Below are 17971 nucleotides of genomic sequence, written 5' to 3'. Positions count from 1 at the left end.
TCTCTTCCAAGTCTCTGTATTAAACTCCAAAGAAAGTAAAATATTTTGCATGAGGCCTTGTATGTGAGTTGGTCTAACACTCAAACACAAGGTCCCAGTGGCATGTTCCATGTCTTTCACTGTAGGGGATGAACACTTAACGAATATACTTCTGCTCGAAATAACCATGGAAACAGAGCTTGAGTTCCATGCACTCTAACCTCCACCATGCTTTGTGCGGTCTTCACAGAGCAATGTACCCCTGAGCACAAGTCAGAGCCAAGATGGCTTGAAAGGATGTCTGGATTCCCCACCCACCTCCCCAGCTCCGTTTATCATGTGTGAGACACATGTTTAAAAATTATGTCATATCTCATCACCTCACATTCAAATGAAAAATGGCACCTCTTCAAAAGCAGTGCTGAACCAAATTAGCAGGACTCAAGATTTATGACTGAAATTTCAAAATAAGGTACCCCATCTGGTCACTTACCCACACCCTCTGTCTGGGAGGGAAACCCAAACAGTCAGAGGGAGGGGAACCCTGCCCAGGGGTTTCTCGATCAGTTTCCTGCTAATCACTAGTGAAGAAGTCTTTGACGATGGCAGAATGACAAAGCAACACCTTCCCATGGGTTTCCATGACTGCTAACTGCCATTCTCTCTTCCTGCCTGGCCCTATCCACTAGGAAGGGAAAGTGACTTGAACACCCATGCAAAGGAGAAAACGTGCCAGCAGTCTACACAGACAGGTATGACACTGAGCCATGCCTTAGAGACTAACTCAAATCCATGGTTTCATTCTAGCACCTGAGCCAAAGTGCCAACTGCCACGATCAAATGGGGCCCTTTTAATTTTCATTAATTCATACATATTTATTAGTCCCTATGATACACCTAAATCCCTCAGCTTTTACTGCTGCTCCCTAACTGGCCCAGTGTTGGCAGAACAGCAATTTGTCCATCCGTGCTCACCAATGAACCTTTCCCGTTAACCCATGTGTGGGATGTGTTGTTTATACAGCAATCAGAGGAATTTGTTCTTGGACAACTTCATGTGGTAGTAATTTCTGAGAACTTGTGGCTCACTTGTTGATTTTCTTTGCTGATTCTTTAAACCTACCATTTTTCATCATCCAAAAGAATTCCTTTCTACTAAAAAGGTCTGTACGTTAACATGCCCATTCTCCAACCTAACCTCCAAAAGAATGAATCCAAAACCACCTTGAGGAGTCACATTTATGGCGGATTTATCAACTTGTGTAGAAATGGACGTACTCAGCTGGCCCTTGGTCACCTCTGGCATGTCTACCTACTCGCTTGTCCAGCTGAGAGGAACTGGAGGGCAGCTTCTCAACCTGCCAGGTGGAAACACACCTGCAAGTTATGCTTCCCCCTGCAGAACAGCATGACGTCTTTATGTGTCCAATTCCAGCACAGAGTTCAGGAACAGTTTTACTAGCAGTAATATAGGATGGTGTTATATGTATGTGTTATAATGTCATGGCCAAGACCACACATATCATAGAGAAATATGCGAACGAACCACACATGATAAGCTATGGCTGAGCTTTTCCATCAGTGCTGATCCTTTTTGTTCTCAGCTGCTAGTGCTCAGTAGCAGCCAGATGACAATACTTGCCAAAAGCTTAAGAAATTTCATTGGAAAAACCATGAGGTTGAGAAAACAATCCATTCTCTGTTATGATTTTATTTTTATAAATTGGGAAAGAGCAGCCATTTCTTTGTCTTGGGGGAGAGAGTAGAGATGAGTGTACAGCTGGGCCTACAGGTGGAGACTTGCGGGTTGGGTGCACTCAGGATCACTCCTCTATCCCAAATGGTCTCTCCATGAGATATGCAGTCTGAGGAAGGAAGCTGCTGCTGCTGCTAAGTCGCTTCAGTCGTGTCTGACTCTGTGCGACCCCATAGACAGCAGCCCACCAGGCTCCCCCGTCCCTGGGATTCTCCAGGCAAGAATACTGGGGTGGGTTGCCATTTCCTTCTCCAATGCACGAAAGTGAAAAGTGAAAATGAAGTCACTCAGTCATGTCCGACTCCCAGAAACCCCATGGAGTGCAGCCCACCAGGCTCCTCCATCCATGGGATTTTCCAGGCAAGAGTACTGGAGTGGGGTGCCATTGCCTTCTCCGGAGGAAGGAAGCTATGAGCTCCCAAACCAGTGAAGTCAAGGGAGAACCTCCAGGTCATAAGAAGGCTGTCTCCTTTAACACGGCCCGCATGACAAGGGCCCAAGGGTTACCTGAAATTTAGGATAGGAAAATGAAGAGTCTGCTAATTATCCTAAAGGAACTCAAAGAGTTGGAGAATAGAGGATGAATCTTCCAAGGATGAATGAAAGGATCAGCTTCACTCTTTTCCCAAACACCTACCTTTGACCCTAAGCCATGGACTGGCCTTGGGAAAGCCCACCCTGGCTTCTGAGTCATTGGAAGCCTTCATTAGGATTCTCAAGGGGTCCCCTTGATGTGCTTTAGGCCACGAGGGTCTTCATGGTCATGCTTCAGATGGCAACAAGCCTTGGCAGAAAAAACCTGCCCCAATCTGGCATCAACCTTCCAGACTCACAGCCCCTGATCACACACTAGGACTGTCTCTGTGGTACACACACAGGCCTGGAGTTGCCTCCTACCTGCAGTCCACCCTGCTAGGGATTAACATCTGCCTGTGTGTTTGTGGGAAAAATGCAGAATTCCAGTTCATGGTCCTTGATGGCTTTCATTAACTTATATTCACACTTTCAAAGCAACTAGGAAGCTGCTTTCTTTCATCTTTGCATTCAGTCCTGAAAGTGGGTCTCTGATCAACACTGAGTCAGAGACAAGTGGTTTGAATCAAAGAAGGCTATTTAGGCCTCTCATTTCTTTTCATCAGTTGTCCCTGAGCTGACTTGTACATAAACATGTGTGTCCATACATACATACATACACACAACCATACACCAACATGTTAACAACAATTCTATCTGGTGAGACTACAGGTAATTTTTCATGGTCTTCCTTACACTGTTTTTTTCCAAATTTTCTACAGAGTATTTCTATTATAAAAAGAAAATAATTAACGTTAACAAGTTTTTGTTCTTGTTAGAGTCTTTGTGGGGATGACAATATTAATAAAAATGTCCTACTGAGGAACAAAACCTAAGTATTTGTTAGTCACTCAGTCATCTCCAACTCTTTGCAACCGCATAGACTGTAGCCCACCAGGCTCCTCTGTCCGTGGGATTTTTCAGGCAAGAATACTGGAGTGGGTTGCCATGCCCTTCTCCAGGGGATCCTTCCAACCCAGGGATCGAACACTGGTCTCCTGCATTGTAGGCAGATTCTTTACCGTCTAAGCTCCCAGGGAAGCTGTTTTAAAGAATAAAACAAAAGAAAAACCCATTTCAGAATCAGACTTCACAATATTAAAGGGGACGCAGCATGTCATGCTGTAAACAGAATCCAAAGCTCATTTGTCATCAGGTGTGCAGGCTGGCAGTAGGCCTTCCTGCTGTGGGTCAGCCAGGTGCTGGGACACCCAGAGGGGACAGGCACCCCACTGTCCAGCAGGACACACACTCCTGGGAGAATGGGCACAGCAGAGATGAGGGGCACACGGGGCTTTGGAAGAATATACTCATCTGATCCAAAGCAGGGCGGGCCTGGCGCAGGCTGGGTGGGAGGTGGGGATGGCGGGTGAACAGGGATGGGACGTGAAGGGTTGGCCCTAACCGGGCACTGGGGAGCCACCGGCAGGTTTCAGATGGAGAACGACGTGACCAAACTTGTGCTTTAGAAGAAGGCCCCAATAGCATAGAGGTGGGTAGCATTTCAGGGAAGTAAAGGATGCCCAGTGAGAGATGGTGAAGAGGATGCAAGGGAGGGAAGATGTTTAAGGAACATTGTGGGGTGAAAGCCAATAAAGCAGGTGGGAGGGAGGGGAAGAGACAAACGAGCCAAAGTGACTCCAACAGGATGGGAAAAGAGAACAAGCTGGCTCTGTGCGTTCAGTTGAGGTGGCTGAAGATGGAGCATAATGACAAGCTGGAGTCTGACCTGTCCTGGGTCAGCTAAGGGTGCTTTTCTTTCCCTGTTCCCTCCTTCACCTAATCTTTATACATATGCATCCTGAAACATCTGTTTCCTGATGTCAGAAGTCCACACAAAGGGAATTCTGTTGCTTTCCAATTCTGCTTTGAACATGGAAATAAAAAGTGGAAATCCTACATGAGACACTTTTACTTGAATGACATAGCGGTCAGGGATCACTCACCCCTTTTTGTGTCTACAGCAGAGATGGCCTGAATCAGGAGAGGTGCATTGGACTCCGAGTATTCCACAAAGACCAGCAGCAGCTTCAGGGCTGTCTTCACCACCAGGCGGAACTGCGAAGACAAGACACAACCATCGTGTGGCTGCACACACGGCAGGGATGTCTGCAGCCTTTGTCCTGACACCAGCTGGCGCCCAGCTGCTCTTCTCAGCAGTTACGCAGATTCCTTCACCAGACACCTCAGAAGGCAGGTGTCAGTATTACCCCCATTGCACAGATAAGCAAACTGAGGCCCAGAGTTCCTGACTCAGGATACCACAGCTAGAAACGGAACCAGAATTTGAACCCAAGGCCTTTGGCCCCAGGGCTCACACAGGTTGTCTGTCAACACAGGAGGCGGCAGTTGCCGGGTCAGTAACTTCGTTTTAACCAGACTAGATTGCTGTGATGTACCGCAATCAAGTCTCATTTTTTTTCTGATGAAGAAGCAGGCCCAGCAGGCTAAATGACTCATCTGAGGCTGCAACAGGATGCTTGAACCAGTCCAGGTTCTTAAAACTGCACAGGGAAGGCCATCTGGGGCCTCAGCCCCACAGTCCTAGGCCCAGAGGACTGCACTCATGAGGAGCCACACCCAGCCCAGGGCCCCACTTCATGTGGACTGCAGGTCGCTTACTTAGAGAAATGCAGCGCCACTAAACTCTAACTCACTTAGCCGCTGGGGGTGGGGTTTGGGGGGTGGGGTGGGGTGGGGTTGGGGGTGGGCTGTGGCAGCCTGGGGCTTCCAGCTCAGCTCCCCACCTCTCCGCACAGGCTTTGCTGCTGCAACCTTGACTCATGTCTCCTTTCCTGCACCCCATTTCCTCCTTCTCAAAGAAATCACACACCACCTTCCTCCTGGAAACAGGTTCAAATCCCCCTTCTAGGAAACAGCGCACCTGCCTCAGGGCTGCTCCTCGGTGGGGGCCCCAGCAGGTGGCTGGCCAGTGCCCCCTGCCTCCGCCCCTACCCCACGGGCAGAAAGAGCTCTCCTGGGGAGAGGGGCTGCTGTGCATGGGGTCTGCGGGGCCGGAACCACACCTGGGCCAGAGTGGCCTCAATGGTGTTTGCACGTGGAATGAACGAATGTCCCAAGGAGCAACCAATCAGCCCACATTTGCTCCCCCACCCCCGTGGCTGCGGAAAACTGGCTCCAGGCACTCCACCAGCTCTGCCACTGAGAAAGGCCCAGGGACTCCTGCAGGCACCTCCTTACATCAATGTATTAGGGCCAGGTGTGGACTTTAAGGGGTGATGTGGAGCCCTGCACACACCAGGGGGACAGGGTGAAACCATTACCCATACCAAGTCATTTCTCCAAATTCATGACCCCACCTCTCCCCGTCACCCCCCTTGTCCTCTGTCATCTTGCCTAGTAAACCAGCTGGCTTTTCCTCGATTCCATAGCTCTCTCCAGCCAGAGACATGGTTTCCAGCTTCCCTTTATAAGAAAATCGCTCAAAAGAGTTGCCATCCTCCCCGATTCCCCTTCTCCATTTTCCATAGACTCTTCAACCCATTTGACAGAGCTTCTATCTCCACGGCACAGATTAAATTACTCTCGTCAAGGTTGCTGATGGCCTCCATGTTGTCCAGGCTTCCCTGGTGGCTCAGACAGTAAAGAATTTGCCTGCAATGCAGGAGACCTGGGTTCAATCCCTGGGTCAGGAAGATGCCCTGGAGAAGGAAATGGCAACCCACTCCAGTATTCTTGCCTGGAGAATTCCATGGACAGTGGAGCCTGATAGGCTACAGTTCATGGGGTCACAAAGAGTCAGACACTTTAGTGAGTGACTAACACTTTCACTTTCCATGGTGTCCAGTGGTTACTCTTCTAGGCTCATTTTAGCTCATCTCTCAGCAGCACGTGACAATCAACTGCTCCCTCCAGAAACAATTTCCTCATGACATGGCTGACTACCATCTCCTACCTGGGGGGGCTATACTAGCTGGCTCCTTCTAAGAAGCTCAACCTCCAGGTATGGGGAGGCCTCAGAGTTCACTCCCCACCCGTGCTCCTTTGCTACACACTCTGTCCAGGTGAGTTCATCCAGGCCCTTAACTGTAAATCCCATTTATGACTCAATGCTCTTCAGACCTGGCACCTGACCTCGCCACTCTTATTGGCCCTCAAGTTCAATGTAGCCCAAAGAGAACTCACGATCTGCACTTGTGCTCATCCTGTCCCACGACCACTTCCAGAGTGTCCCTTCCACAAGTCCACACCTCGGGACAAGGCCCCACCATTCACTCACTGCAAATGGGAGCCACCCTGCCCTCCTCCCTCCCAGTTTCACACTGACTCCATCCATCAGGGCTGTCGACAGCTATCCCTGCCCTGACTCTGCCCACAGCTCCCTATCCCTGTCCACCTGAGACCACCGTGAGAGCCTCCTCAGTACTTCTGGGCTTGTCACCTTGAAGTCCTTTCTCTAAATGTCAGCCGGAGTGACCCTGGCACTCTCAACACCCCACTGGCTCTGCATCACACTCAGGGTGGCATCCAGCCCTGCGAGCTTTATGTTGCTGCCAAGCTCTCCGTCTTCATCCCCTGTCACTCCCCTTCTGCCCAGGGCGCTCCCATCAGCCACCTCTCTTTAGTCATGTGACTGTGTGTTTTTCACGTACTGAAGCTTGTGCCTGACTCAAGAGTTTTCTCATTGGCTATTCCCTCACCAGTCACCACAGGACTGGCCTTTCCTTATCTTCCAGGTCTAAGAGATTTCCCCTCATGGGAAATAACCTTTCTGACAACTTCATCTGAAGGAGCCCCTTGGTCACTCACGTCACCCTGTTCTGTTTTCTTCACGTCCTTTATCATGACCTGTAACTGCGACATACACGTTCACTCACCTGATACACGTGTCACACCTGTTTAGAGCAGCCGGTCCCTTCCCCAGGGGAACTTCCTGACCCAGGAATCGAACCGGGGTCTCCTGCATGGCAGGTAGATTCTTTACCAGCTGAGCCACCAGGGAAGCCCCAGAGCAGAGGCCACCTAGTGGTGGAGATGCTGTTTTTTTCTGACACACCAGAAACCGCATGGGCCTCCAAGGGGCTGCTAGGTCAGTACCGCACATGGGCAGGCCGTAGTGCCCGCTTCACCAAGGCTTGGCCTGCAAACCCAACCACTAATGTGTGTGGAGCCAGTCTCCTCAGCCCGCTCTGACCCCCTACTCCACCCCAGCCCTCAGCAAGGCTGGGCCCACCGCCCCAAGTGCAGAGGACAAGCAGCGCCTTGGGCTTCCATCTGTCCGCCCTGCGACATCCTTATCAAAACGGGACCTGAGTTCTGGCGAGGGCTCTGGACTCTGTAGAGCACAGTCACCTTTTGTCACCCACGTCCCACATTCTCTGCTCTCCCTATCTGGGAATAGACTAAATCCCAGAGCATTTTTCTCCACAACTACAAGGTGGGGGGTAGGAGAGGAAGGCATGGCACAATGAACTGTGCTATCTTGGTACATGTAGAACAGAAAAAATGTCTTCAAGTAAATAAAACAACCCAGCAAGCCCAGGCTTGGCGCCCTCCTCAGTGGGCGGACTGTTATTATGTGGTTTAAGCCTCCTCGGTGTCTTCGTGGGAAAGAACCTGGCTGCTGCCCAGCCCACGGCCCCATCAGCTGGGCTCAGCTGGGCTCCCTCCTGGGCATCTCTGTGGTCATGGGGCCTTGGCTGACAGGGTACCCAAGGACCCACTCTCCCTTACAATGTTCTCTAAGTAAGAAACCACTGTTTTCTTGGGAAGTCTTCTTCCCCTATTAGTCTCAACATGCCTGTTCACGTCGTCTTCTCCTTTGCTATGAAGGCTCTGCTTAGAGATCTGTTGCCGTTGTAACTTTATTTTTAAAAAACCCTTAAACTCTTCTGAGTCATGATTTTAGGCTTCTATGAATTTGGCTTCTATTCGGTCTAAGTTGATGTTTATGTGTGTTTGGAAGCCTTACTATGTAAAATTAATCACAAACATATTATATAGTTAAACTACTTTAGAAAAAAGAGAGCATTAGCACATTAATTTAATGGAAATGAATAGTACTAATTGCTAGCATGTCCCAACTAATCATCAAAATACAACCAGCACAGTTCCTCTTCTGAAATACCTCATTAGCATTGCTGTACAGACTTGAAAGTAATAAGAATTCCTGACTTCAAAAGATTTCTACACCAAATGCTCATTTTTCCAGAATTCACTTAATTTGATGCCCTCAAGTATCTGGAATGCTATCAAAACCCTCTAAAACTTTGGAACAGCCACAATGGAGGCCACACAGCCATTCCTCCAAGTCCAAACACGCTGCTCATCATCTCAGAGCTCTTAAAAATCTGCTGTACTTATTCTAAGACACATTCTAGCAGTGAGTGGCCACTGAGCTTCCTGAGCTGCTGAGAAGAGGTAAACAAGAGGCCAGTGATGGACCAGGAGAGGCAGGCCCACTGTGGCAGCGGGAGCAAGCACCATGAGTGAGGGGTGGGGAACACATGGATGCCAGCACACACAGCCCTGCAAGGCTCAGACACCGGAGGCTTCTCAAAGGGCTGTGCAGTGACCCTTCAATGCCATTTCATCTCTGCCTGGGGCCCCTGCATGCTCTAAGGGGCGGTTTCATCACAAATGACTTCCAGGCTCAAAACTCTGCCTCTCTGTCTAGCACTGAGGGCAATCAGTAAGAACTGATTCTCATTCTCATGGAGCATGAACCACTTGGGAAGATAAAACAACTGGTCACAAACAGTAACCAGGGCAACACGGAGTCAGTCTCAGAAGCAGTGGTTCTGAGACCAGTCAGATGTTGCGGACATAGATTCCCCATATCAGAGGGTCTGGGTGGCCCTTGCTAAGGCTATTGCAGAAGGAATTCAGAACCTGGATGGGGATAAGCTGGCCAAGCCATCTAAGGTCCTTCCCAATTCCAAGATACTCTGACTTTTCTTTCAACGTCCTGAGTGCCTTCCAGATGCTCAGTACCCACTGAGGGTCCCTGGGGGGCAGGAGGTCAGGAAGCTGTAGCCCAGCCTTTAAGAAGACAGTCACCCTGCTTTGGAGACAGGACTCAGAACACCTCCACACAACACAGCTGAGAGCGTTACCTGTGCCAGGGGCCCTCAGAATCAGGCTACTGAGGATAGACAACAACGTCCCAGAGCCAGGCCCTTACACTGGGGAGGAGAGGCGGCCGGACAGGCTCAGAGCTGATGTAGCCGGCCTTCTGGGCTTCCAGGGACCCGAAGAGTGGTGTGACAGCCTTCAGGTTCCTGCTTATACAAACAAGCCCACTTATTTTAGGGTTGGGAGGAACCACACGGAGGGGAGGGTCTACATTCAGCCTTTGGGCTACACATTACCTACTTTTATATACAGTCAACCCTTGTATAACATGGGTTTGAATTGTGCGGGTCCACTCATAGGAAGTTGTTTTCTTTTTCAAAAGTAAATACTATGACACTACATGATCCGCGGCTAGCTGAATCCATGGGTGCGGAACCACAGGCACAGGACTGAGGATATGTAAGAACCGCAGATATGGAGAGTTGACTTTAATTTCTACACCATTTTTCAACTCCTGGGAGGGTCTGGGTCTCTAACCTCTGCATAATTCAAGGATCAACTATAATTACATTCTAGGAAAAACTGGTACTCTACTTTAGCACTGTCTATCATAATAAATTATGTTTTATGTTGCTTTAAATATGCAGCTAAATCACAGTATATAACAGAAATCTGAGAAACCCTTTCACACAAGGACAGGAACATGCAGTCAGCGGTGAACTGTGCTCCTCATCAGTGTGAGCCTTGCTCTCCACGGCAGCTGCTCCTCTCTGTTCCTACACAGCACAAAGCGGAGGCTGCAAGACTTCCAAAGACCAGGGAGGTCCCACGGACAACCCGGGACTCCACTGTCACCTCCATGTCAGGGAGGTGGGCCTAAGTAGGACGATGGTGTCCACAGGGCTTGGCTGGCTTTGTTGTTGCTGTTGTTTAATTTTCCAGGTCAACAACCCACAAGGAGGGAGTGGAGTCAGCCTGTACAGAACCTGGCTATCTAGGGTTTAGATAAACTGTAACCACCAGTTGTTATGGAAAAGGAGTAAGAGGCAGTTCCTCAATAGTTCTGCTCTTAAAAGCAAACTAGAGGGATTCCCTGGTGGCTCAGTGGTAAAGAAACTGCCTGTGAAGCCAGGAGACAAAGGTTCAATCCCTAATCCGGGAAGATCTCACATGCCTGGGGGCAATTTAGCCCGTGTGCCACGCTACTGAGCCTGTGCTCTAGAGCCAGTAGCCACAACTAACGATGCCTGAGCACCCCAGAGCCCATGCTCTGCGACAAACGAAACCGCCGCAGCGAGAAGCGGGTGCTCCACATCTAGAGAGTAGCCCCAGCTCTTGCAACTAAAGAAAAGCCCACACGGCATCAGAGACCCAGCACAGCCTGAAATAAACAAATAAAAAAGCAAACCAGAACTCCCTTCATGCTTTATGGTACTTAGACAAGACCAAGAACTTCACTTCGCAAGTCAAATGCGTTGCTTATGAAGTAGAAATCAAAGTATTCCCCCAAGTCTCCAAATTCCTACTCTTCTAAAAATTCAGCAACCATAGAAAGAAAACAATTTCCAAATCTCTGGATTTAAATTATAAAGGGGGTTTGAAAGACATGCTTCATTCTATCTGTTTCATTTTCCACTAAAAAAAGCATGCTATAGAAGTGGATGCTGGTTATTAAAACTGAATTAGAAATTGGAGGGTAACTTGATCTGCAAAGCTTTGCCACACTGTTTACAAGCTAAACAGAACTAAGAATATGCTGAATATTTTAACAAGAACAACAACAAAATTCAAGTGACTTAAGATATTTATCAAACTTCTCTTAAATGCTTTATTCCAAAGACATATACTCAAGCTCAGAATTCCTAAGCAAAAAGCTCAGAATGGGCCCCAAAGCCTTTGTAACTGGTTATCAGATATCTTGGGATCCAAATCTCTCCCCTTTTGTGCTGTCATCATAAGAATAAAGTTGATCTTATCAGAAATAAAGAATAGGCCAAAATACACTCCCTGAGTCCAAACTTCTGAGCCAAGGCTTTCAGGTGTCTGTGGGGGAGGGGTGTAGACCCCAAAGTTGGCACACCTGCCAAGACAGGAAGCCACTCACATCAAACCCATGTGCTATGGCTTCAGGGCCTAATGGCCAACCCATGTATGATCCAATGCAATTTGCAGACAGGGAACGAACTTGGTGATTAATGGAGTAGCCAACTGTGCGGCTGGGAACTCCTCAAGTTTTTACTACTTGGTGGCAGGAAATCTCGCAGAATGTCAAATACAGACTATTCAAAAATAAAGACCCTGATACTGGGAAGGAAGGAAGGCAAAAGGAGGCAGCAGCAGAGGTTGAGATGGTTGGATGGCATCACCGATTCAGTGGACATGAGTTTGAGCACGTTCCGGAAGATAGTGGAGGACAGAGGAGCCTGGCATGCTACAGTCCATGGGGTTGCAAAGAGGTGGACACAATGTAGCAACTGAACAACAAAAACAAAAATTCAAAAATAATTCAAATAAATGTCAAAGTAGTAAATGTTCTATTGAGAACATGTTCTTCTATTGAGATAAATTACTGGGGCTTACCAGGAGGTTTCTGTAAAGAATAATGTCTAAAAGTGAACAAGCCCAAAAAACATCCACTTTGCTAAATTTCCTCTGGGATACATTCCTCAGTGTAACTATGAAGAGTTAGCTGATGACAGGTAACATAAATCCACTGTTGTTATCTAAGCACTTCGGGCAATATCAATAACCTCAGATAGGCAGATGACACCACCCTTATGGCAGAAAGTGAAGAGGAACTAAAAAGCCTCTTGATGAAAGTGAAAGTGGAGAGTGAAAAAGTTGGCTTAAAGCTCAACATTCAGAAAACGAAGATCGTGGCATCTGGTCCCATCACTTCATGGGAAATAGATGGGGAAACAGTGGAAACAGTGTCAGACTTTATTTTGGGGGGCTCCAAAATCACTGCAGATGGTGATTGCAGCCATGAAATTAAAAGGCGCTTACTCCTTGGAAGGAAAGTTATGACCAACCTAGATAGCATATTCAAAAGCAGAGACATCATTTGCCGACTAAGGTCCATCTAGTCAAGGCTATGGTTTTTCCAGTGGTCATGTATGGATGTGAGAGTTGGACTGTGAAGAAGGCTGAGCACTGAAGAATTGATGCTTTTGAAGTGTGGTGTTGGAGAAGACTCTTGCGAGTCCCTTGGACTGCAAGGAGATCCAACCAGTCCATCCTAAAGGAGATCAGTCCTGGGTGTTCACTAGAGGGACTGATGCTAAAGCTGAAACTCCAATGCTTTGGCCACCTCATGCGAAGAACTGACTCATATGAAAAGATCCTGATGCTGGGAGGGATTGGGGGCAGGAGGAGAAGGGGATGACAGAGGATGAGATGGTTGGATGGTATCACTGACTCAATGGACATGGGTCTGGGTGGACTCCAAGAGTTGGTGATGGACAGGGAGGCCTGGCATGCTGCGGTTCATGGAGTCACAAAGTCAAGAATCACCTGGAGTAACAGGCAAATTTGGCCTTGGAATGCCGAATGAAGCAGGGCAAAGACTAATAGAGTTTCACCAAGAAAATGCACTGGTCATAGCAAACACCATCTTCCAACAACACAAGAGAAGACTCTACACATGGACATCACCAGATAGTCAACACCGAAATCAGATTGATTATATTCTTTGCAGCCAAAGATGGAGAAGCTCTATACAGTCAACAAAAACAAGACCAGAAGCTGACTGTGGCTCAGATCATGAACTCCTTATTATCAAATTCAGACTGAAATTGAAGAAAATAGGGAAAACCACTAGACCATTCAGGTATGACCTAAATCAAATCCCTTATGATTATACAGTAGAAGTGAGAAATAGATTTAAGGGCCTAAATCTGATAGATAGAGTGCCTGATGAACTATGGAATGAGGTTCGTGACATTGTACAGGAGACAGGGATCAAGACCATCCCCATGGAAAAGAAATGCAAAAAAGCAAAATGGCTGTCTGGGGAGGCCTTACAAATAGGTGTGAAAAGAAGAGAGGCAAAAAGCAAAGGAGAAAGGAAAGATATAAGCATCTGAATGCAGAGTTCCAAAGAATAGCAAGAAGAGATAAGAAAACCTTCTTCAGCGATCAATGCAAAGAAATAGAGGAAAACAACAGAATGGGAAAGACTAGAGATCTCTTCCAGAAAATTAGAGATACCAAGGGAACATTTCATGCAAAGATGAGCTCGATAAAGGACAGAAATGGTATGGACCTAACAGAAGCAGAAGATATTAAGAAGAGGTGGCAAGAATACACAGAAGAACTGTACAAAAAAGATCTTCACGACCCAGATAATCATGATGGTGTGATCACTCACCTAGAGCCAGACATCTTGAAATGTGAAGTCAAGTGGGCCTTAGAAAGTGTCACTATGAACAAAGTTAGTGGAGGTGATGGAATTCCAGTTGAGCTGTTTCAAATCCTGAAAGATGATGCTGTGAAAGTGCTGCACTCAATATGCCAGCAAATGTGGAAAACTCAGTAGTGGCCACGGGACTGGAAAAGGTCAGTTTTCATTCCAATCCCAAAGAAAGGCAATGCCAAAGAATGCTCAAACTACTGCACAATTGCACTCATTTCACATGCTAGTAAAGTAATGCTCAAAATTCTCCAAGCCAGGCTTCAGCAATACATGAACTATGAACTCCCTGATGTTCAAGCTGGTTTTAGAAAAGGCAGAGGAACCAGAGATCAAATTGCCAACATCCGCTGGATCATCGAAAAAGCAAAAGAGTTCCAGAAAAACATCTCTTTCTGCTTTATTGACTATGCCAAAGCCTTTGACTGTATGGATCACAATAAACTGTGGAAAATTCTGAAAGAGATGGGAATACCAGACCATCTAACCTGCCTCTTGAGAAATCTGTATGCAGGTCAGGAAGCAACAGTTAGAACTGGACATGGAACAACAGACTGGTTCCAAATAGGAAAAGGAGTCCGTCAAGGCTGTATATTGTCACCCTGCTTATTTAACTTCTGTGCAGAGTACATCATGAGAAACGCTGGACTGGAAGAAACACAAGCTGGAATCAAGACTGCCGGGAGAAATATCAATCACCTCAGATATGCAGATGACACCACCCTTATGGCAGAAAGTGAAGAGGAACTAAAAAGCCTCTTGATGAAAGTGAAAGAGGAGAGCGAAAAAGTTGGCTTAAAGCTCAACATTCAGAAAACGAAGATCATGGCATCCGGTCCCATCACTTCATGGGAAATAGATGGGGAAACAGTGGAAACAGTGTCAGACTTTAATTTTGGGGGGCTCCAAAATCACTGCAGATGGTGACTGCAGCCATGAAATTAAAAGACGCTTACTACTTGGAAGAAAAGTTGTGAGCAACTTAGATAGCATATTCAAAAGCAGAGACATTATTTGCCGACTAAGGTCCGTCTAGTCAAGGCTATGGTTTTTCCAGTGGTCATGTATGGATGTGAGAGTTGGACTGTGAAGAAGGCTGAGCACCAAAGAATTAATGCTTTTGAACTGTGGTGTTGGAGAGGACTCTTGAGAGTCCCTTGGACTGCAAGGAGATCCAACCAGTCCATTTTGAAGGAGATCAACCCTGGGATTTCTTTGGAAGGACTGATGCTAAAGCTGAAGCTCCAGTACTCTGGCCACCTCATGCGAAGAGTTGACTCATTGGAAAAGACTCTGATGCTGGGAGAGATTGGGGGCAGGAGGAGAAGGGGACGACCGAGGATGAGATGGCTGGATGGCGTCACTGACTCGCTGGACGTGAGTCTGAGTGAACTCCGGGAGACGGTGATGGACAGGGAGGCCTGGCGTGCTGCAATTCATGGGGTCGCAAAGAGTCGGACACGACTGAGCGACTGAACTGAACTGAAAGCACTACCAACACCGTTCATTAAAATACCGCCTTAGGGAACACCGCCATAGTAGCTGCAAGATGAAGAGGGGAAATCAACCAGAGTGGGTGCTTATCCTCAGCTTCAGATACAAAACCTTCTGGTCCAGAAGACTCTGTGACTGCACACAGCTGATTTCTAGAGGAAGTCAAAGAAAACCAAGGCTAATCTGATTTCTACCATACTATAGGGTACCCCAGCTTTCCCTCTGGTGCAAAAACATAAGCCACAGGCAAATGGGACACATATTCTCTGCTGCTGCTGCTAAGTCACTTCAGTCGTGTCCGACTCTGTGCGACCCCATAGACGGCAGCCCACCAGGCTCCTCTGTCCCTGGGATTCTCCAGGCAAGAACACTGGAGTGGGTTGCCATTTCCTTCTCCAATGCATGAAAGTAAAAAGTGAAAGTGAAGTCACTCAGTCGTGTCCAACTGTTCGCGACCCCATGCACTACAGCCACCAGGCTCCTCCATCCATGGGACCTTCCAGCAAGAGTACCAGAGTGGGTATTCTCTGAGTAACCAGTTCAGTTCAGTTCAGTCACTCAGTCATGTCAGACTCTTTGCGACCCCATGAATCGCAGCACTCCAGGCCTACCTGTCCACCACCAACTCCCGGAGTTCACTCAAACTCAAGTCCATCAAGTCGGTGATGCCATCCAGCCATCTCATGTTCTGTTGTCCCCTTCTCCTCCTGCCCCCAATCCCTCCCAGCATCAGATCTTTTCCAATGAGTCAACTCCTCGCATGAGGTGGCCAAAGTATTGGAGTTTCAGCTTTAGCATCAGTCCCTCCAATGAACACCCAGGACTGATCTCCTTTAGGATGGACTGGTTGGATCTCCTTGCAGTCCAAGGGACTCCCAAGAGTCTTCACCAACACCACACTTCAAAAGCATCAATTCTTCGGTGCTCAGCCTTCTTTACAGTCCAACTCTCACATCCATACATGACCACTGGAAAAACCATAGCCTTGACTAGACGGACCTTTGTTGGCAAAGTAATATCTCTGCTTTTGAATATGCTATCTAGGTTGGTCATAACTTTCCTTCCAAGGAGTAAGAGTCGTTTAATTTCATGGCTGCAGTCACCATCTGCAGTGATTTTGGAGCCCCCCAAAAATGAAGTCTGACACTGTTTCCACTGTTTCTCCATCTATCTGCCATGAAGTGATGGGACCAGATACCAAGATCTTAATTTTCTGAATGTTGAGCTTTAAGCCAAGTTTTTCACTCTGCTCTTTCACTTTCATCAAGAGGCTTTTTAGTTCCTCTTCACTTTCTGCCATAAGGGTGGTGTCATCTGCATATCTGAGGTTATTGATCAAAGCTAAATAACTTTCTTATGTAAATAACCAGCCCTGGAAACATGACAATGGACAACTGCCAAGCTCAGGAATGGTGAAAGTGCTGTTAGCCAGAGTGTGGCTGTCAGCTGGCATCTCCTTAGAGTGGACAGAGAAGGGCTGGCAGATGAGTACTGGTAGGTGGGATGGGGGTCAGCAGTGCTGGCAAAGGATGGCCTGAGCTGGTAGGGCTGCTCCCAGGGGGCTCCTGGAAGCTTATGCTTTTTTCAGTCGTCCTATCCACCCAACTCTCCTAGAACATCTCTGTCCGAGGAACAGCACATCGGCTGTAGTGAAGCTTTTACATCATCCCAGGTGTTCTTCCATATTAGAGCCACCCATTTCCCAGAAACGAGAACACAGCTGCAAATGCTTGGCCACATGCCCCAAAAGGGAAGAAAGGTCAGAGTCCCACCTCATTCCTGTTTCCTCCCATTTACATTCATAAGGGATCTTGACTATGTAAATTTGTAAGCTGCAGTTCTGGTTTATCAATAAGCCTTTGGAGAGTTGTGGTCCCTGCCACAAATCAGCTCCCTGAAGCTAATCATCTTAGAGCAGAATGGAAAAAAAAAATGCTGTTCCAGCCCTGTGGCTGGGGACCGATTTTGGATCTTGGGGTCCCCTCAGCCCACTGGCTCCTCTAAGGTCTGACTCCAACCTCTGGTTTCAATGACTAGTAAATTCTTCCCAAACAATGACTAGTAAATTTTTTTTTTTCTTTTTCTTCCACTTAGATTATGGGGCTATCCAAGAGATCAAATCAGTGAGAATTAGTTTTCTGGGTGTGTGCCTAGGTGCTCAGTCGTTCAGTCGTGTCTGACTCTTTCTGACCCCATAGATTGCAGACTGCCAGGCTCTCAAGTCCATGAGATTCTCCAGGCAAGAATACTGGAGTGGGTTGCTATTTCCTCCTCTAGGGATTTCTGGGTGTATGAAGCCAAATAACCAGTAGAAGAGCAATACCCATAAAGGAGAGAGTGGCTCTTTGTACCCACAATATCTCTGACACAAATATTACTTGAGTGAGTGAGCGAAAGTCACTCAGTCATGTCCGACTCTTTGAGACCCCATGGACTACACAGTCCACGGAATTCTCCAGGCCAGAATACTGGAGTGGGTAGCCTTTCCCTCCTCCAGGGGATGTTCCTAACCCAGGGATCAAATCCAGGTCCCTCACATTGCAGGCGGATTCTTTACCAGCTGAGCCACAAGGGAAGTCCAAGAATACTGGAATGGGTAGCCTATCCCTTCTCCAGCAGATCTTCCCCACCCAGGAATCAGACCAGCGTCTCCTACATTGCAGTGGATTCTTTACCAACTGAGCTATCAGGGAAGCCCCAAATTGAACCTATATTAAAACATG

At 47.6% G+C, this 17971-nt stretch overlaps 1 protein-coding gene across 2 annotated transcripts in view; it reads right to left on the bottom strand.

Moving 5' to 3' along the window:
- The window catches only part of FHOD3 (formin homology 2 domain containing 3), a 527184-nt gene that overhangs the window by 184694 nt on the left and 324519 nt on the right, over positions 1 to 17971 (bottom strand). For both annotated transcript variants that reach the window (XM_040264875.1, XM_040264876.1), the window contains exon 7: positions 4255 to 4366. In XM_040264875.1, the coding sequence (XP_040120809.1) occupies positions 4255 to 4366 (112 nt within the window). The remainder of the gene's footprint in view (positions 1 to 4254; positions 4367 to 17971) is intronic.

This window comes from Oryx dammah, unplaced genomic scaffold (genome assembly GCF_014754425.2).
Source record: "Oryx dammah isolate SB20612 unplaced genomic scaffold, SCBI_Odam_1.1 HiC_scaffold_22, whole genome shotgun sequence".
NCBI classification, from domain to species: Eukaryota; Metazoa; Chordata; class Mammalia; order Artiodactyla; family Bovidae; genus Oryx; species Oryx dammah.
The sequence above is the reverse complement of the archived record's forward strand: the minus strand, read 5'-3'. Positions and strand labels throughout refer to the sequence as shown.